At 46.4% G+C, this 19,899-nt stretch overlaps 2 protein-coding genes across 2 annotated transcripts; one reads left to right on the top strand and one right to left on the bottom strand.

The window, feature by feature from the left end:
- Positions 1 to 8,760: 8,760 nt before the first annotated feature.
- Positions 8,761 to 11,971, top strand: LOC100873119 (protein REVEILLE 1). Its single transcript, XM_044557652.1, has 6 exons — positions 8,761 to 8,971; positions 9,103 to 9,201; positions 9,284 to 9,395; positions 9,479 to 9,540; positions 9,649 to 10,023; positions 10,796 to 11,971. The coding sequence occupies exons 1-6, from the start codon at positions 8,957 to 8,959 to the stop codon at positions 11,477 to 11,479; spliced, it is 1,347 nt and encodes a 448-aa protein (XP_044413587.1). The 5' UTR covers positions 8,761 to 8,956; the 3' UTR covers positions 11,480 to 11,971.
- A 720-nt stretch (positions 11,972 to 12,691) lies between these two features.
- On the bottom strand, positions 12,692 to 18,653 carry LOC123137805 (PH, RCC1 and FYVE domains-containing protein 1). The gene is made up of 9 exons (XM_044557651.1): positions 18,347 to 18,653; positions 17,787 to 17,873; positions 16,930 to 17,019; positions 16,758 to 16,844; positions 16,469 to 16,660; positions 13,858 to 15,897; positions 13,560 to 13,706; positions 13,061 to 13,470; positions 12,692 to 12,977 (listed from the first exon to the last, which is right to left on the bottom strand). Exons 1-9 carry the CDS (start codon positions 18,395 to 18,397, stop codon positions 12,878 to 12,880), a joined length of 3,204 nt encoding a protein of 1,067 aa, XP_044413586.1. The 5' UTR covers positions 18,398 to 18,653; the 3' UTR covers positions 12,692 to 12,877.
- Positions 18,654 to 19,899: the final 1,246 nt, after the last annotated feature.

Genomic DNA, 19,899 nt, shown 5'->3' with positions numbered 1-19,899 from the left:
ATGTTGAAAAAGATTCGCAAATTTGCAAATGCAACAAGTAGACCAAGCAAGTAGTGGTACACGGAAACACACACGCAAATAGATAAGTGGGATTGTGCAAACCAAAAGTGAGCCTAAATGTGGAATCCACGAAAATGCTCTTGTTGCACAATACTAGAGAGACGCTAGCACGATTGCACAATAGGCGGATACGCAAACTTGTGCACAACCTACTAGACAAAAATGCAACGATCTCTATCCCAAGTATGCTATATGTATGGTATTTCGGTGCGATGATCCAATATGACAATCTTAATGTAGTATGATGCTATGGTTCTTGCTTATAAGCTCTTTGCTTATCTTTCCTCTTTGCTTAAAAGCTTGGTTGGCTCTTTCACTTTTGAGCTCTTTTCGCATGCAAAACTTCACGAACCAAGATAGCAATTGTGCATGCGATGACAACTTTGTGACACACAAGTTGATCTCAAGATATGCACCACTATGGTATGGTATGTATGCTATGGAGTATGATCACTAATGTTCACAAGTCACGTTGCCGACAATACTCAATGGCTAGTCTCGATGGGTAAGCAACGCAAAAGATGGGCTATGATGGTTATCAATGCAATTGCAAGGTATGACAAAGATGTCGTCGATGTTATCGTACTTGGCGATGATGAGTGGTCGATGAAGATGAGCGGTGGTGATGGTGACGTCGAACCGTACCTAGATAGCCGAAACACAATAGTACACGGGAACCACAACTCAAATTCTCAAAGACCAAAAGCAACAATGGTGGTAGCGGAAGGCGGAGGTGGTATAGCGGCTGATGTGGTGAAACTGGCACGGGCGGTAGTACCGCTCGGACGGGCGGTAGTACCACTTGAGGTACTCAGCGGTAGTACCGCTTGGATGGGCGGTAGTACCGGTCGTGTCGCAGATTGTATCGTGGTGGGATTTTGGGGCGGAAATTGATGATTTCAGGGGCTAAATTGGGGAGATTTCTTGGATGGACAGTGGGGAAACTTGGGGGAAAGCTAGATCCACTTGAAACCAAGCAAATCCACGGATCAAAATCAACAAAACATCATCAAACCAACAAATCACAAAAAAATTGGGGCTATTTTTGGTGGGGATTTTCGGATTTAGGACGAAAATAACAAAATCAAGCTAGAAAACACGGGATAGGGGCTCCAAAAACGTGATCAACGTGGCTCATGATACCAAGATGATGTAGGGCGGAACCCTATGTGGACGATCTTTCACGTTTGGAGGGGATCCTATGGAGAATCACGAAGAACACGCAGAAGCACAAAGGGGAAAACACGGGGAGAACGAGAGAGAATCACTAAACCGACATAGAATCAATCACACGAGTGCTAGATCACTGACAACAAAGAGTAACACATGATCCACAATCAACAAAAGGTAAGGATACAAAGGAACTGTTCTTCTCCGTGAGGAGGTCTTGGGGTCTTCCCTAGAAAGGGGTCTTGAATCCGCTTGGGGGATCTTCTCCGAAGAGGTCGTGAGCTCCGAGAAGAAGTAACCAAGTGGATGAGCAAGGCTCTCACACGAAATATGAGCTAAAACCAATGCTACCAGAACTAGGAGGAGGTGGAGGAGTATATATAGTCTAGAGCCACGAAGGGGTAAGTGAGGGCGAAGGGGTACATGGGCTCAGCCCGTTACACTATGCGCAGACAGGCCGGTTGTACCGGTCGAGGGGCGGTTGTACCGCTGGCGACTCATGGCGGGCAGAAGTACCGGTCGAGGAAGGCGGTACTACTGCTGGGGTCAGGTGCTGGCTTCTGCAGATGGGCGTCGGCCCCCCCAGCGGTTGTACCGGTCATGGGGCCGGTAGTACCGGTCTTTTGGGATTTACCGGTACATCCGGTGCTGTACCGGCCTTGCTCCGCTTGATCACAGAATGGTGGCCAGTTGTTGGGCGGTAGTGGGCCGGTTGTACCGCTCGGGCGGTTGTTGGGCGGTTGTACGTTCCTTCCAGACTAGGCAGAATGCTTCCTTGATCTTGATGTCCGTTTCGCACCACTCCTTCTCCTTGGTTGCTTACATGGTACCTGAGCACGCAAAGTGTCTCCGCTTGAGGTAGTAGCCATGTCTCAAATGGGTCAAAGGGAAGTTCAACAAGGAGAGAGTTAACCTCGGATTGGATGGCACGTGCTTGAGCTCTTGTCATGGGTCCTCTTGGAGCTTGTGTGGTCGAAGTAGTGTCCATGGGGATGATGGAGGAATGCTCCGCATCAGGGAGGATTCGAACCACAAACCTCCCACTTCTGGATATGCGAATCTAGCCACTCGACCTTAACAACACTAGTGTTCTATAAGTGCAAAGAGGTGTATGCTATTATATGTTCCTTTTTTCATGTTCTTTCGTTTTTGGTTTTCCTGTTTCTTTCTTTCTTTTATTTTTGTTTTAGAATATCGCAACTTCAAAAAAGTTAAATATATTCAATACTTTATTCGGCTTTTTTATAAAAAAATGTTTGATTTCTTTTGTTCAGGTTTCAAATAACATTCCATTCTTTTCAAAAAATGTACAAAATATGTTCGTGTTTCAAAATGTGTTTGGTGTTTCAAAATTTGTTCGTGATTTTCAGAAAATGTTCCTGTTTTCAAATTTGTTCAGATTTTCAAAAAGTTTTGGAATTTCACATTTGTTCCCTTTTTCAAAATTTGCTCGTGATTTTCAAAAACTGTTCGTATTGTGAAATTTGTTCAAATTTTCTAAATAGTTTTGGAATTTCACATTTGTTTCCAATTTTCAAAAATTGTTCGTGTTTTTCACAAAATTATTAGCATTTTCTAAAAAGTTCACGTTTCAAAATTTGGATAGATATTTTAAAAATGTTCAAGAATTTTAAAAAATATTTATGGTTATAAACGTTTGTTCATACTTTCACGAAATTTTCCATTTTTAATTTTTTTGTTCAGCAATTCAAAAAATGTTTGTTGTTTGAATTTTTGTTCGGAATATACGAAATGTTCCATTTTTCAAATATTTGTTCACAAATTCAAAAAATGTTCGCGGTTTCAAATTTGTTTGGAGTTTCATAATTTGTTCACAAAATTCAAAAAATGTTCGCGGTTACAAATTTCTTTGGAATTTCATAATTTGTTCACACAGTTTCAAATTTGTTCGGAATTTCATAATTTGTTCACAAATTCAAAAAATTGTTCACTTTATTACAAAAACAATTTCTGACTTTTCAATTTTTTGTTCACATTTTTGAAAAATATTCTTGTCTCTATTTTTTCATGAATTTAAAAAATGTGCGCACTTTTTTAAAGAGACACATTCAAAGAAACTATACTTTAAAACAAATCAATACAACAAGTAATTTTGTGTTCACTGCAGTAATTGGTTCCTATTCGCCACAGTGCACAACTCAGGTTTAGTTCTTTAACACATGCACTGCACTTTAACCTAGTCTAGTCTGTTGGTGACGTGTGCGCGGTCGCTGGCACTTGGTCCCAAGTTCGAATCCTCGTTGCGTTTACTTTTCTTTTTGCCATTTTTCCGTCCCGCGGTGAAGCTTCATGGGCCGGCCCAGTCGAGCTGCCCTGTGCGTCTGGCCACCAATTTGACGCAAAGAACGTTCAATAGGAGCTCTCCACTGGCAGATTGGCTGGAGCAACTAATTAACGAGCGCTCCTTCGGAAGCCTCGCAAGGATCAGCGCCACTTGACGTGCTCTCAGTCATTTGCCACGTGTCACGCTCTGGGCATTTCCTCCGATTTTTTTTTATTTTTTCACACGCGTTTTCGGATTTTTAAACGGTTTTTTTCTGGCCGTGCCTCTTGGAAACAGGAAACAAAATGTGTTTTCTGTTTTTTTTCTTTCATGAGAGGCACGGTTTTGCTTCCGCGAGAGGCACGATTATGCTTTCGCGAGAGGCACGGGCGTGCCTCTTTCGAAAAGGGAAAAACGCGTTTTCTGTTTTTTTTTCTTTCGCGAGAGGTACAGTTTTGCTTCCGCGGGAGGCACGGTTGTGCTTTCGCGAGAGACACGGGCGTGCTCTTTCGGAAAGGGAAAAAAACTTGTTTTCTATTTTTTTTTCTTTCGCGAGAGGCACGATTTTGCTTCTGCGAGAGGCACAGGCGTGCCTTTTTTGAAAAGGGAAAAAACGCGTTTTCTTTTTTTCCTTTCACGAGAGGCACGGTTTTGCTTCCGCGAAAGGCACGGTTGTACTTTTCGAGAGAGGCACGGGCGTGCCTCTTTCGGAAAGGGGAAAAAACGTGTTTTCTGTTTTTCTTATTTCGCGAGAGGCACGATTTTGCTTCCGCGAGAGGCACGGTTGTGATTTCGTCAGAGGCACGGGCGTGCCTTTTTCGGAAAGGAAAAAAAACCTGTGTTCCCGGTTCGGTTTTTTCGTCGGTTTTTTCGTCCTGTTTTTTCGTGAAAAAAAGTTTATCAAAACCTATCAACATGGGATCTAGTTTTAAAGATCTCGACACGAGGAATTCAACGGCGAAAGTGGTTCGAGATTTGGACGCACGGTTTAAGAGATAAAACGTTTTGAATAAACGAATCTATGAAAAAGGGAAAACTACCAGGTTGCGACAAATGACGCACATACAGCGCGCCATTTGTCGCAACCTGGAGAAGTTAGAGTAATCTCCGCAAGGAGTACTCCTTAAGTAGTGATTTCGCAGATTGGCTTGCATTGTTGGGAGAAACAAAAAAATATAGGACGGGCCGGGCCTACTGGTGCTGTGGTCATAAGGCCGTATTGTTTGGGCCATGAGCTAGTGATCTTTGGAGAGCCATTGCCTGGTTTGGACTGGACCAAAAGATCTCCCGCTGGCGCACTGGTCGTGGGTTAGCGAAACTAGAGCCAAGCCACCTCGAAATAAAAACTGACTGGTGACTTAAAAAAAAACTGAGTGTGATTTAGCGCATGTGGGCATTATGACAGTGAGTTAGAGGGCAGTGATAGGCGCAGGTGCACTGGCCGAAAATATTTTCGGCCGGTCGACTGCCGAGCGTACAATTCGAACTTTTCCAACTATACGATACAACTTTTCCTTCGTCTCCAAAAAGTCAACCACACTGGAAAAAAAGTAGCGACCTAGTTCAGGCGTGCTCGCCGGCTGCCGCATTTGTCCTCGGCATCTTGTGCTTGCCGGTCACCCATGCCACCGCGCCCGCCCACCCGTGTTCGCCGACACTCATGCCATTGCGCTCGTCTCGACTGCCTCCGCTCATCATGGTTGTAGCTTGAACACAGACGGGTTTCAGCATGTGGTCACCACAGTTCCAGCATGTTCTGTTATTGACTTGCACCGCCACCGCCATGTCCAGCTAAGATAAATCTAAAAAGCAACAAAAACCTCCAATACATGGTTGAAGCGAAAAGATTAGCTGGTTCCAGCAAAACTTGATGCTATTTTCAGCAAATATCAAAAGCAACAAAAAATTCCGGCACTCGGTTGAAGCAAATAGATTTGCCAGTTTCAACAAAACTTAATGATGGTTCCAGCAGAAATCTCAGCAACAAAAACCGATAAGCCAAGTGTAGCAAATGAATTACCCGGTTCCAGCAAAAAATAATATTGGTTCTAGCAAAACAACCTCACTACAAAAAGAGTCCAGTGCCCATAGTAGCAAAAAAAAGACGCAAAAAATGTGTTGCTTGCCCAGGGCGCGTCTGGTTCCAGCATTAGGGGACGCCGGTTCCAACATTAGGGGACGCCGGTTCCAGCATCATCATGTGCCGGTTGCAAGTCCCTAGTAGGCCGGTTCCAGCATCGCTGCCTGAGCAGGAACCGGTCGCCGTCGTCGCGCACCATGGTGACGTAGCGGGTGCGCGAGATTGCAGCCCAGTCGTCGGGCCCTTTGCTCGCAGCTCCAAGGAGTGGAGCGTGTGTGTGCAGCATGTGCTTGAGCTCAACCTCGTTGATCCATGGCATACTGCCCGGGACATGAGAAATCCATGTCGGGTCTTGCCGGCACCAACGTGGTGACGCCTGCGGGCGCCGCCATCCTTCTTGAAGGGCGTCGGGTGACCCTTTCCCTCCTCTACCCTCAGTGTACCGGGAGAAATCCTAGGATTCGTCCGAGCAGCAGCGTCGTCATCGTCGCATTCCTTCTTGAAGGTGGTGCTTGGTACACGGCAACTCGGTGACTTTGGAGCGTGGTGGTTATCTTTGGTGGGCGCCGCGGTCGCGGGGTGCCGTAGCTTTTGTTGATCCGGCGTTTTTGCCATTTTTCTCTTATTTTCTCTTGTATTTTCTTTTGGGCGTGCTTGTGCTGTTAGCCCGAGCGTTGATCGGAATGTTGTATCGGGTGGTTGCTATATCAATATAGCGGGGGAAAGCCTATTTCAAGACATGAGAAAAGCAAACACACACACACACACACACACACACAGAAACAACTCACCCCCTCTCATGGATCTATGGTGGAAAATGTCATGGGGAACAAATAAGGTAACCAAAACGAACTCGATTTCATGAAGATTGGGTATGGATTCCTGAAGAGAGAGCACAAGAAAAGAGACGAGAGATATTGAGCAAGGGGGGTTGAAGGACGAGACGCCTCGTGTGGTCTCCAGAATATGCGAGGGGTTAAGATGAAAGCGGTGGAGATAAACTTAGCTTTATGGGTGGTGGGCCAGGGCTGTAGCGACGCGAGCGTAACTTTGTGGGTGTTGGGCCAGGGTTCTAGCGATGCGAGCGTGGCGACTGGCCGAACGCTCGGCCGGTGCATCGTTCCCAAACATTTAGCATCTACAATTGGACTCGCCTAATATGAGTCCCCACTGACCCCTCAAATATCCGCGTGAGAGTCTTCCTCCTTATATGTAAAAACCTCAAGTACGTACAATCTACTCTCTCCATCTATAAATAAGTGTATATGTATAGAAATGCTAGGACAAATTATGCGATTGTACTGTTGTAGAAAAAAAATGATGAAGTCAGGTTTAAGCCTCAATGTGTACTTGTGTTAAATTTATGTTAGCCAGGCGGCCGACCACACGCATCCGAAAAAGGTCAGCACTACACTGCACCCAAGGTTTCTCGACTGCGAGATTTGGTGTCAGATTTTTCAGATCGATTCAAGGATTCAATGATAACGATTGTGGCTCCCGTACACTCGTACTTAGGAGTGCTGTTTAGGTGGGTTGAGATTGGACGAGAGAGCATGCAGGTTTCCCTCAAAATCGAAACTGAATTTAAAAATTAATCCTGTCATTAGTGCTGGGAAGGAGCGCCCTGGCAACATGCAGCATGCATGATTGCTTTCACACAGAAAAAGAGGCGGTACAAAGGAGAGAGAAGAAGCAACATGCATGATGTTTGCTTTCACACACATGAGATTACTAGTAGGAGATGAACCGGTGGGAGATTAGGAGAAGGAGTGCGTCTTGGTGGAGCGAACAACGAGAAGCATTTAATTAAATTACGCCTAACACTTTTGGAATTTTAGGATTCTCTTAGGTGCACCTGGACGGAGGGAGTAATTTGGTAAGTATATTAAGTGTATGCGGATATTAAATATGATATTATTTGCGTGTTATTATGTGATTAGCCCTATATTTAATATAAAATTAACTGCATGCTAAACATATTGAGCGCTCGACATTAAAACAGTTTAGGTCGTTGGATTGAAATGATTTAATGGGCGAGATTAATTGAATCTGTCCCTTTGGATCTTTTTATATTAATGATATAGATATATAAATATAAACATAGATAAATACTGAACCTGGTCCACATCGAAGCACGACGCGTTTCTTTAACCAATCCGGCCACGTCGCCCTTCCCCTCTTCCATTTTCTTCTTCCGCTCCCCTAGATAGCCGAGCCGGGTCCCGCACACCCTCTGTCCCTGTCCCCGTGCGTGTGTGGATGGATCACGATTCACGGCCTCACGTTAGTACAGGAGGAGGCGACTGGCGGCTCGCTGGAAACATATGGCCAGGACGTTTCGGGCGATTTTTGTAGCGCCAACCCGAGCTTGTGGCCAGGAGCCGCCCATTTGCGGCGACCGCGAAAGCGACGTCTATCCAACCTACTTGCCGCTTCCAGAGCCACGCCGCGTGTCGGGCCCCCGCGGCCCGGCGCCGGCGGGGCCCAGCTGACGTGTCATAAAGCGCACGGAAAGATCACCCGGCCCTCCCTTTTCGTTATCCTCTCGCGATTTTTCTACTCCGTCCACCCGCACAGTCACGAGCGCATGTGCCTGGGGTGCCCCAACAAATCTCGTGGCTGGGATATTTTCGCGGGTTTTTCTTAGGATTTTCCGCTGGAGCACAGGAAGGCCGTCGATGGTCTAAAAACGGCAGCGCTGTTTTTTTCTTCCTCTTGTGGCGATAAGAGAGAAGTGAGCGTGTCCATGGCCTGCTTCAGCATGTGGCGAATGATCGGACGGGATTGAGCAGCCCTATGGTTAAGGCGGCCCTGTGATTCTCTCCGGTGCATGCCGACGCCGCGCGAGCGAGCGAGCACACGTTGCATGCAGGCAGGCAGGCAGGCGCCACGAGCCAGGCGGAGAGGAGAGCACGCGTGCGAGGCCAAGTTTTACGGTGGGCCGTGGCAAACGGCACATGAGAGCGAGTGAAGCGGAGGAGGAGCCACAGCCACAAGAACGAGCGGCTCAAACCGCAGGGTTTGGGTTATATTTTTGATTTTTCTCCGCGAGGGCGCCGCGGAAATGGAAAAATCCCGTCCGACGTGGCGCGCCCCTCCATGCTCTTTTTCTCCCGTCCCCTCACTCGCCAGCGCGCTGGGCCCTACGTAACGTAACGTAACGTACCCCTCTCTCTTTTATGCGACTCCTCTATCCTCCTCCCCTCTCCTGACTCCTCTCGTCTCTCGCCTCTTCGCTTCCCCTCTCCTGACTGTCCCTCCGTCCTCGCCCTCTATCGACAACGAGCACCTGGTCTGGCCTGGTCTTGTTCTTGGTGTGGCGACGTCGGGCAGTGCGATTACTTTGTTCTCGCTGGCTGGAGATGGCCTGCACGCAGGTAATTCATCCATGCTTCTTCGGGTCTTTTCCCTGGTGTGGTGAGATTGTTCGTGGACGATCGGGGTTAAAATTAAAATGGCGCTGCTCTAGGAAACGGATTACGGATGCTTATTTGGCCCGTGCTTGCAGGAGAACGCCATGGCAACCGACGAAAGCACGGCGGATCATCGCAGGAGTCGTCCGAGTTCCCACGACATGGATTTATCAGGGGATGACCACGTGCCAAAGGTACCGCAGTTTCCTGCGCAAAACCCGCGTGTTTGTGCTTGCAACCGCCCCCCTGAATCGAACGAATTTGTTGCTCGACCAGGCACGCAAGCCGTACACCATCACGAAGCAGCGGGAGAAGTGGACCGAAGAAGAGCACAAGCGCTTCCTGGAGGCCCTGCAGCTGCATGGCCGCGCCTGGCGCCGCATACAAGGTAACGATCGCGCGCCTGTGGAACAAGGCAACCAATTTTGCACGTTCGGTTCGCTCACCCTTTCTCTGTGCGCGCTCTCGCAGAGCACATAGGTACCAAGACGGCGGTGCAAATCCGGAGCCACGCGCAGAAGTTCTTCTCTAAGGTCGGCTCGCCTTCCCTCACCATCTAACCAACTCACTCATCTCTCGGCCATGATTTTTTCTTATCAGCCACGGGTTTTCCTGATGCCGATTCGCCTCGCGCTCTGCAGGTCACCAGAGAGTCGTCCGGGAGCAGCAGCGGCTCGGGCGCCGCGGCCGCCACGGCGACGGCGGCGATCCAGATCCCCCCGCCGCGGCCCAAGAGGAAGCCGACGCACCCGTACCCGCGCAAAGCGGACGACGGCGCGGCGGCCGGCGGTAAGCACGCCCCGGGGCTCACGCATCTGGAGAGGCCTCCTGTGCGGATGGGCGAGCAGGAGGAAGGGTCGCCGACGTCGGTGCTGACCGCGTCGCGGGTCGAGGCCTCGGGTGGCCGCTTCTCCAACAACTCCAGCGGCAGCAGGTCGCCGGTTCCGTCGGCCGCTGGCTCCCTCTACGGCTCGTCGGTGGACAGAGGGGACGGCTGCCTCTCGCCTAATACTAAGGTACCGTATTCTTTTCTAAGGCATTTTATATGGCAAAAGGATAAGCCATCCAATATCCAATAGCAATATAAAAAAGATAATTACTAATGCGCTCTCGCCTGAAATTCCTTAAATTTCAGCCAATCATCTTAGACTTCAGTTTGCCTTGAGATTAAAATGATTGGCCATACTCAATAGATCTAAAGGTGGTGGAAACTAACGGAATAGCAGAAAATTCCAGTTGCATAGATGCTCTCATTAAAAAAAATTGGATTAGATTAAGGGTCTGTTTAGGGCACATCTAGATGTGATGTGTCCTAGATATTGCACATCTAAGTGACTCACTTAAATTAGAAAGAAAAAGAAAAAAAGACAAAAGAAAATGCTTGCACGAATCTTAGCGTAATTTTTTCGAGAGTAGCTTTAGGAGTGGAAGGCAGCATATCAGTTACAAGAAACTACGCTCACTGCAAACAACGAGAGTAGCACAAACACTATATTAGATTAATTATGAAGAAAGAGCCCAAATTCGAGCCGAGTTTGGCTTCACTCAGCAACTCGTATAAGGATGAGTGGTTTAATAAGAGGATAAAGGCTACACACCACATGGGACATAAACAAGTAATACTGAGTTACTGACATCACTTTGAGAAGAAAACAAACTGCAGACATCCTCCCTGTGAATTATTACCTAACATGATCTGTTCATCTGCTATTTTCTGCAGCTATATGATCTGCTTTAACACCTCCGGCACCTTTCAATTCTAACGCATTTCTGAAATGCCAATTTCAGACTTCAGAGATCACTGCAAATGGTAATGTCAAAGAAGGGTCATGTACAGGATCAGCGACATCAGTCCTTAAGCTATTCGGCAAGAAAGTCGTGGTGAATGATTCATTCCAGAAGCCGAATACCAGCACCGGCAACCCGCAGAATGGTGCGGACGTCGGAACTGAAGCTTCAGACGATACAACCACACAAGGAAGCAGAAACCTACCTTCTGGCGGTGCCACAGAAGGAAGCTCATGGAATCCATGGCCGAGCAACATGCAGCAGTTTGTGTATTTTGTTCCTCAACCGGATGGTTTCGCCACACAATCTGCGGTGCCATGGTTCGGCACCCTGCCTGGTGCAATGTTCTACCAGCAAGCCGTGGCTCCAAATCAGCACCAGCGCCATCGCTCAGAGACCGCAGACCACAAGTTCATGCAGAGGGAAGGATCCTGGACAGGATCAAACACTGGCCCAGGATCAGCTGCGCATAATTCAGATGCTGCCGACTCCCGAGGGAGAGGAAACATCAGCGAGAGCGACAAAACGCTTGTGCCGCGGTTAACAAAGTGTGAGAGCTCTGTTTCGATCAGCCTGCAAAGAGGTTTCATGCCATACAAGAGATGCGCGGCCGAGAGCGAATCGCTGCGGTCGGAGGCGCCCAGAGAGGAGACCGATGGTGAGTTGACGAGGCTGTGCTTGTGACAGCTGAGAAGATTCGACGCGCTCTTCACAGTTTAGATGTTTGCTAGTTTTGCTCTAGACTCTTGAGCTGGTGGTGTGATCTGCAGTGGGAAGAAGCGACCGCTCATCCTGCTGGTTTTGCCTGTCGGTATGTCGCACTTCTCCGAAGCAGCTCGAAGCCGCATTAGATTGAGCATTTCTGGTTCTTGCTCGTGAATATATATATAGTTGGAATCTGTAGTATCCATGCTTTTGTTCTCTACAGAGTGTCTGCAGTTTTCCCCCAAATCGGGAGGCTCAGAGTTCAGTGTTGTTGCCTGTATCAACCTGGGCCTGAGAGAGGGTTGTCGTAGTCTTAACTGCATGTTGTAAGCTAGGCAGGCTTGTATCCACTCTGTAGTCTGCATTCTGTAAAACACATGATGGGCAGAAGACGAACAAACGTCGAATGCTCTGTATATCTAAAGTATAACAACATAATATACCTGGACTTGGGTCTGCGCATTCATCTTCTTTGCAGGAAATGTTTTTAGATAAATTGCAAGGTATTTCTACAGCAATCAGCTTGCCAGTTATGACGAGCTACTTGTTTTTGTCTTGTAGAACATTTTTTTTTTGCCTGGAAACTTGTACTGCCTTATGCACAATGTCGTTGCGGCGGCACCAACAGGGCTAGCGCGGCGACAGCAGCGGCTCAGGTGCGGACGCGACGGAGAGGGAGGCGTAGCCGCGGAGCGCTGCCGAAGTGGGGAGGAGTAGGACAACTGAGGCGGGTCACTGGGAGGCGCCCGGACACCTTCAGTGAGAACCCTTGCCATGCCAAAGTCGCCATTTCTACCTGTGCTAGCATACAGCCATACAGGGGAGCTTCAAAACCAGCCGTCCCGGTACGTCTTTGCTCTCGCACTATGTGACTCAGATCAAGAAGGCAACGCCAATGAATCCACACTACAAACTTACATCCGAGTTCTTAATGATCGGATCACTCAAGAGGAGGCATCATATCCATAATCCAACTCAACTCAGACCTACCCTCTGTATATCATATAGGGGTTAACCATGGGGACCTACTCCCGCTCAACTAGTACAAAGCAAGTGCTAATGTTGCAATTTAGTTATGCAAACTGCCTCTCAGGGACCAAATAATGGTGTCTCGATTCCGTTGCTTCCATCATTCCATCTATTGTCATTACTGAACAGTACCGTCTTTCAGTGTATTTACTACTCCCTCGGTTCACAAAAAGATGTTTTGGATATTTCAATATGGACTACATACGGACTGAAATGAGTGAACAAACACACTAAAACGTGTCTGTATACATCCGATTCACAAAAATGTTAGAACATCTTGTATTTGTGAACAGAGGGAGTATTTGGAATCCATTGCCATTTACAATGCCAGTCGGTTGTCACAGCTGGTTACTCTGTCACCTGTTCCGTGCTGCTGTACTTTGCAAACACCTTGCTCTCGTTCGCTTCCCACCATTTCTGTGCTTCCTTCTCCCCAAAGTGCTTCCGGCTGTAGGATTGTTCGAAAGAGCATATTATCACACAAGTAAATTATCTAGGGAATGTGTGTATCAAAGACCTTTTTGGAGTTACCTGAACCGGATGCGCTTGACGCCTTTGTTTCCACCAGGGGATGTGACAACGGTCACATACACCCCGCGCTCGATTTGCTCGATTGTGCCATTGGGATCAACAGGAGGAATGGTGGCATCATTTTCCCCGGCATAGGTATTGCTGTTACTGGGTGCTCTTCTGCTATTTCTATGCATGACTGAGCCTTTCGCCACAGCTGCGCTTGAAGACTGTATACGTTCCCTGTCCACTTGCTGATTGTGATCCCTGATGCTGCTCAGCTGTTGAAATTTGCCGGTGACAGGGTTCTTGTCTGGTGGGTCTGGTAATTCTGCTTTTACTGGTTGTCCATCGTTGATGCGGCTTGGTATAGTTATGGAGTTGTATGATTGCTCACCAGCTAAATCAATCTTCTTTGATAAAGTATTCCTCTGCACAATTTGCGCCAGACAACTTATTTTACGTAAATACTCGCACAGTTTCTGAATAGGTTGGGAACTGACATAGGTCAGAGTTATACCTGATTGGTTAAAACCTTTATAATTTCTTTTGCAGCTTTGCACTTCGCTGCTTCATTCATGATAATCAGCCAGGTTTCCTCGACTTTTCGTTTGTACAACTGAACCTTCAGGCTCCTATGCCGGCATTGTTCTGCTAGGGTGGTCACCTGCTTAGATGAGAACAACATAATTATTAAGATCATTGCTTGTGATTTTAAAATAAAAATAAGTTAATAGTTAGTGAAAATATAATGTGTCATTTAAAAGGAGGACAAAAAAAATCTGGCATTGCAAACAACGTTATACTCTATGAATTACCTGTGCTTGAAGCTGTTTTACTTCTCCTAGTAATATATTCTCTGTCGAATCTAATTCTTCTTTCAAATTAGTAGCTGCTTCTGGCATAGAGCCGGTACCTTTTGGGGGCACTGGTTCAGGCATTCTCTGTGGAAGAGAAACTTCGACTGTCTGTTTATTTGGTATGGAACAGCATGGAATGTTGTTTCGTGCACATTTAAATTGACTGGGGCACTCTACTTGCCCCCATCTCTGTGTTTTCAGTTGAACCGGCACAGCCAAGTCCTGATTTCTCTGATTCGAACCCTGTGACGTTGTCATTTTTTCCATGATAGAATTTGCTTCCTTGAATATGCGTGACAACTTTGGTGTATATGGTCTTATTTCTGTTGGAAATGCCTCCTCCTTCTGGATCGCTGATCGTGAACTTAGTGTGCCATGTCCTTCAATCTTCTGCAGTTGAGTGAAACACATATCACAAACACGGTACCTTTTGCTCCTATCTGGTCCAAGAGCTGCCCTTGAAACCTTGTTACTGCTGCAGGAATTGCAGAACATGGAACCACAGTTGTAGCAGTTGTGCTTCTTCCTTGTAAAGGTAAAAGACAACTGACAACTGCTGCATACAGGTTGATCCTTGCCTGAGATAGACCTGTGTAAACAAACCGCAAGAGTGAAATTGGAACCGCAAGCTATACTGTCCACTTGCTTATCTTCCAAGGACTCCACTAGAGTTGGGGAGCTCCTGTCAGTATAGTCACCTAAACCAAGTTGACCTTCTGTGCCTTTGCCCCAGGTATACACCTTTCCATTCATTGTCAAAACTGCGACATGGGAAGAGCCTGACGATATATCTCTGACAAACTCAGTCTTGAGAGGCCCTTCAACTGAACAAATAGATGTGTCACTCAATCGGCGGTTGCCTAATTGTCCGTGTTCCGTGCTTCCAATGGTGAAAACAACACCTGTTATTGTAAGCACGACTGTCAGTGCCTTCGCACAGGATACCTGAGCAAAATCAGAATCATTGAGTGGCTTGACACAAGTCGGTACAAGCTTGGATTTTTTGTCAGCATGACCCAGCTTTCCTTTATCTGCATCACCCCAAGTGAACAGCTTCCCACTAGGAGCATTGCTCTTGACAGTGCCTAATATTTCCACAATGGCAGCTGTGTGCCATGGCCCACATGCCACAGCCTTGGCTCTCAACCCTTTCAGAGACTCTACTTCTTTGGGCCGAGCCACGCTCATCGTGTCGCCATGTCCAAGAACGCCAAATGTTCCGTCGCCATATGTGAACAGTTGACCAGAGGAGGATATGATAGCCGTGTGCCATTGGCCACATGCGATCTTCAGAACCGATACGCCATCCAAAGGATCAAACAGTTTGTGTGGGAACCATTGGCTTCTTTGACACTGATCATCCCACAGACCCAAGCTGTGAGTCCCTTCACCCCACTCATAAAGTTCTCCTGAAATTGCAAGTGCACAGGTGTGCTTTGCCCCTAATGCAATAGCCTTCATATGGATAGAGGTAAGAGATTCGATAATCGTAGGTTCGGAGACACTGACACTCACTTTGTGTCCCAATATCCCACCACTCTCCTTTCCCCAAGAGAAGACCTCCCCTTGCTTAGTAACTATTGCTGCATGTTTCTCTCCACAGGCAACGTTCTGCACGTCAAGAATCTGGGTTGGCTTCAATAACCTTGGAAGTGAAACATTATCTTTTGGTGCATCTCCATTCTCCAACACACTGCCTGGAACTTCTCCCCAGGCAAAGATGTCCTTCAGAGAATCTATTCCACATGCCATGTGTGATCCTTCAGAAGCTTTCAGTTTAGGCATTTGGGTAATTCCCTCCTGAATTTTTGCAGCCACTGGTATATCCATGAAACTGTTTTTAACTCTATTTACCATTTCAGGAGTAATTCTTTCCAAGTAGAAATCTAGGTCTGACCATGTTCTCTGCCTTGGAGTGACGAATGCTTCTGAGCAATCCAGACTGCTCTTCGATACTTTGTTCTGTATCAACCTAGGACTGCCATACAGTGAGTGTACCTTCACAAATAGATACTTCCATAAGTTATCAATTGAATATAACAATTTAAAAATGCTATCAGATGTATCGGCTTATTTAGTACTCCCTCTGTGATTTAATATAAGACATTTTAGATCACTAAAAATAGTGATGATTCCTCAAAAAAAAAATAAAAATAGTGATCTAAAACATCTTATATTAGTTTACAGAGGGAGTACTCCCTCCGTCCGGAATTACCTGATTCTCAAACGGATGTACGGAGGGAGTAGTTATGAAAAAATATGCAGCTCCACAAAATGTATCATTACCCACTTGACACTACATTAGTCTGGGTGTTACCTAATGATTGTATTATTATTTATATATTTGGAAAATATAATTTATCAAAATGGCCAGAATTGTAACGCTGCTTAACATGTTGGTTATTAATTTCGCAATTTCCTGAGCCGAGCAGTGGGTGGCCGCTGATTAACAGAAAACCAAAAGTTTTACTAAGCGTAATCTAGGAAAGGTCACAAGTCATGGTAAACTCATACTTGAACAAAGTAATCATGTTCTCACATAGAAATCACGACATGCATGGGTTCCAACCTGGGTGAACTTTCTTGTGTCATGCACTGAAAATAGCCTATTCCTTTGCTGAATATAGCTAGGAGGGCTATTTGCGCAACTGTTTATCCGGCTGCTTGTTGAATCAACCAAAAGAAGAGGACTATATAGAGCAGATACCAAGGCTGTTAGGCCTAGATACCAGCAGTCAGCTTGGTCCTTGTCTTTGCATATCTGGGAAGACATGATTGTAAATAGATGTTAGAAAAGGCAGTTATACGAGGAACAAAGAGATTCTAAACTCAAGAATTCCAGGCCTAGTAGGAAATACCAAGTCCAGTGAGCATTCGCCATTCTTGTATATGACTGACAAGGAGTGATGTTCCTTTTCTGGCCAATGCAAGCGCAAAAGGTTTTCCTGCAAATACAGACATTCTAAGAATATGTATGTCTTTGTATACTTAAATCATAATAATAAGTGTTTGGGGAAGAAAACCACATACCGTTTTCTGTCCGAGAACCACACTCGACACAGAACTCAAGCTCAGACTTTTTTCCCTCTCTTTGGAGTACCATATTAGCAGTTTTTCATCCTGCAGACCGAAAGAAAGAGTTATGTTGGGATATTTTGATAGGCCTTTTATTTTTTCTATACCTGAACTGTTTTACAGTTACAAGTTTCAGTACAATTATAAAATGCATTCTTGGTATGAAAACAGAGAATGCATGACCAATCCTGAAAGCTACATTTGGAGTTATCTATTCATAGCGTGGTTATAAATATATTATGTACTGTAAGATATTTACATGTGGTTGTCAGCAGTAACAAGGCGTGGAGGAGCATGACAAGACGGGACCATATGGACTGATGGAGACAGGTGGGTAAATCAGAAGAAGTTACTAAATGGTGTTGATCATTGCTGAGGTGGGATGATATGGTGAAGAACTTGAAGTCGAAAGCAACTTCTTGACTGTCGGTAATTTACCTTGGTATATGAGTTTCACGTGGGCTTATTTCTGTATCGGTTTGATACTTGACTTTCAATTATTAATAAAAAATATTGCGAGAATTTTCTGTTTGTAGAAAAAGTTCAAAAGTAAATAAACTTGTCCTCTAGTGCATTGTGTACAAATATTTTGCACTGTTGAGTTTAACTGGATTGATCAAATTTCCCATACGTCAAGCCATCAGAAATTTGTAGCACCGCACCTCAGTGTTACTACTCACTACAAATCTATATTTATTTTCATTTTGAGGGAATTATACAGGTTTCTAGTGGTGATTGTACGAAGGTAGTGAAACAACGTTTAAATTTTTGATCTTGTAGTAGTATTCTGTAGTGCCAAAGAGCCTACTCACACATGATAGCCTGAACGGGCAGAACCTGGGCTTCCCTCTCTTCCCGCACTTGAGTAGATGGGCACCTTTCTTGAGAGCAACAATGGCCTGAAGAAAAGAAGTGAGAAATTAAACCATGTAAGCGGAAACTCATGCCATGTGTCTTCTGCAGCATTGCTACTTCTTGTAGTACTCCCTCCGTAAAGAAGTATAAGAGTGTTTAGACCACTACTTTAGTGATCTAAACACTCTTATATTTCTTTACAGAGGGAGTATAAGTGAACACAAAAGGATCCAGGGAAGAAAACTGTGAAATGAGCAACCCAAGCTGTTTCGAGCTTCGAAATATTATGAGACTGAAACGGATCACCGTGTTCTTTCTTCCAAGAAAATGCAGATGGCTGTGGTGAAAATGGTCGCCAAAAACAGCAGGGAGAAGAAGAAGAAGAGATCCGTCTATGCTAACAAGGATGCGGTGAATTACGAGTGGCCAAAGAAGAATCACTTGAGAAGGTCTGGGGCTTAGCAGATAATCAGAAGAGGGTGCAAGATGTGAACACTTGTTGCTTGCTACAACGTACCTGCTCGGCTCCTCTGGGTCCGGAGCTCCTCCCCTCGAGCTCCCCCGCCATTGCCGCAGGAAAAAGATCGGGCAAAAGAAACCTTGGCAGCACCCTGGGGCTAAGCTCGAGCCTCCTTTGGTCAACAGCGGGAGAAAGCGAAAGATGGCGGTGGAAGGACAGAAAGCAAGTGAGAAAGAAGAGGGGGCAGAGCTTGGTGAGGGAGAGAGGAAGCGAAGGAAGAAGGCGGGCTGAGGCGCTGTGAGCGGAGGCAGCTCCGGGACCCGGAAAAAGGAAACAGTGGCGATTGTTGCCGCGTGTGTTTAAAGATGACGGACGGGGAAGAGACCCGAGCCTGCCTGCCTGGTGTGCTTTGCTTTGCTTTGCTCGACACACGCAGACACGGTTGCAGAGGTAAATCCTATTCATTCATTTCTCTCTGTTGATTGCAGCACGCCCTGCAACCTACTCCTTCCGTTCCTAAATATTTGTCTTTTTAGGATTTCAAATGGACTACCACATACGGATGTATATAGACACATTTTAGAGTGTAGATTCACTCATTTTGCTCTGTATGTAGTCACTTGTTAAAATCTCTAAAAAGACAAATATTTAGGAACGGAGGAAGTACTTATTGCTACAATGTCGAATCTGTTTGCTTGTAGTTTACTACTCCATTTAGCATGCGGCCGTATGGGCAGGGCTGGCCTTTAGCTTTCTCCATCTGTTGGCGTGCGATGAGAGAGGGAGACTGTGAGAGGAAGCGGCTGTTTGTTTCTGTAGTAGTACATCTGTTGCTGTTTTCTCCTTTTGCGCGAGGCACATCTGTGGCTGTAGCCCGCGTAGCCTCTGCTTCATAATCTTGGATTCATTTCCTGTCAAATCTCAGGATCTGTCACGATTGCCTACTACAAGGCCCGAAAAGCCCCGGTCCGTGCCGGCATCTGACGGCGCACCACCGCCATGGATTAGCACAAAATCTGGCACCTGATTTCCGTTTTCTCATCACCCTCTTCAGCATCCCGGCGAACGCGAAGCCATCATCAGCCCAGCGTAGGATGATCGTGCGTGTCCCTGCACATGTGGAGAAGACCACGCAGCGTAGGCAGGCGCTGCCCCCGTCCGAGTCAGCACAGCGGCTGCGCGGCTGGTCCATCTCTCTCTCTCGTCCGCAAACGAGTGATGTCGCCTTGGACGCTTTGCTGCCCGTGCGTGAGAACGGCGCTGCTGCAACGAGCGAACAGCAGCAGCGAGTACTGATTGCTCTGGCGCCGTGCGTGTATGTATCCCTAGTACTAATAACTGAGTACGTATTTATGACAGGATAGCTGGACGTAGTTACTATGCATACACTACCGGAGTAGTGGTGCCTTTATGCACGACATTCCTCTTTATTGACCATTTATGATTTTGCAGTGTGCACTGTGCAGATGTGCTGCTACTGGCGCTTCTTGCCCGTGTGCATCTCCAGGATTTTCTACGGTGGACTTTTAACAGGCAAGTTCAAACACCTAAAAATTCCGAATAAAAATTGAGTTGGAAACTCCTAAATTATAATGCTTCCTTTGGTTTAC

This window comes from Triticum aestivum, chromosome 6B (assembly GCF_018294505.1).
Source record: "Triticum aestivum cultivar Chinese Spring chromosome 6B, IWGSC CS RefSeq v2.1, whole genome shotgun sequence".
Taxonomy (NCBI): Eukaryota; Viridiplantae; Streptophyta; class Magnoliopsida; order Poales; family Poaceae; genus Triticum; species Triticum aestivum.
This window is presented reverse-complemented; position numbering and strand designations above follow the sequence as displayed.

Excerpts from the sequence above, each read along its gene's own strand:
- LOC100873119 (XM_044557652.1), top strand. Across the intron at positions 9,396-9,478 it reads CGCCTGGCGCCGCATACAAG|AGCACATAGGTACCAAGACG; the intron begins GTAACGATCGCG and ends GCGCTCTCGCAG. Across the intron at positions 9,541-9,648 it reads CGCAGAAGTTCTTCTCTAAG|GTCACCAGAGAGTCGTCCGG; the intron begins GTCGGCTCGCCT and ends CGCGCTCTGCAG.
- LOC123137805 (XM_044557651.1), bottom strand. The coding sequence starts at position 18,397 with ATGGCGGGGGAGCTCGAGGGGAGGAGCTCCGGACCCAGAGGAGCCGAG. Across the intron at positions 17,020-17,786 it reads GCCCGTTCAGGCTATCATGT|GATGAAAAACTGCTAATATG; the intron begins GTGAGTAGGCTC and ends TTCGGTCTGCAG. Across the intron at positions 13,707-13,857 it reads TAAAACAGCTTCAAGCACAG|GTGACCACCCTAGCAGAACA; the intron begins GTAATTCATAGA and ends TCATCTAAGCAG.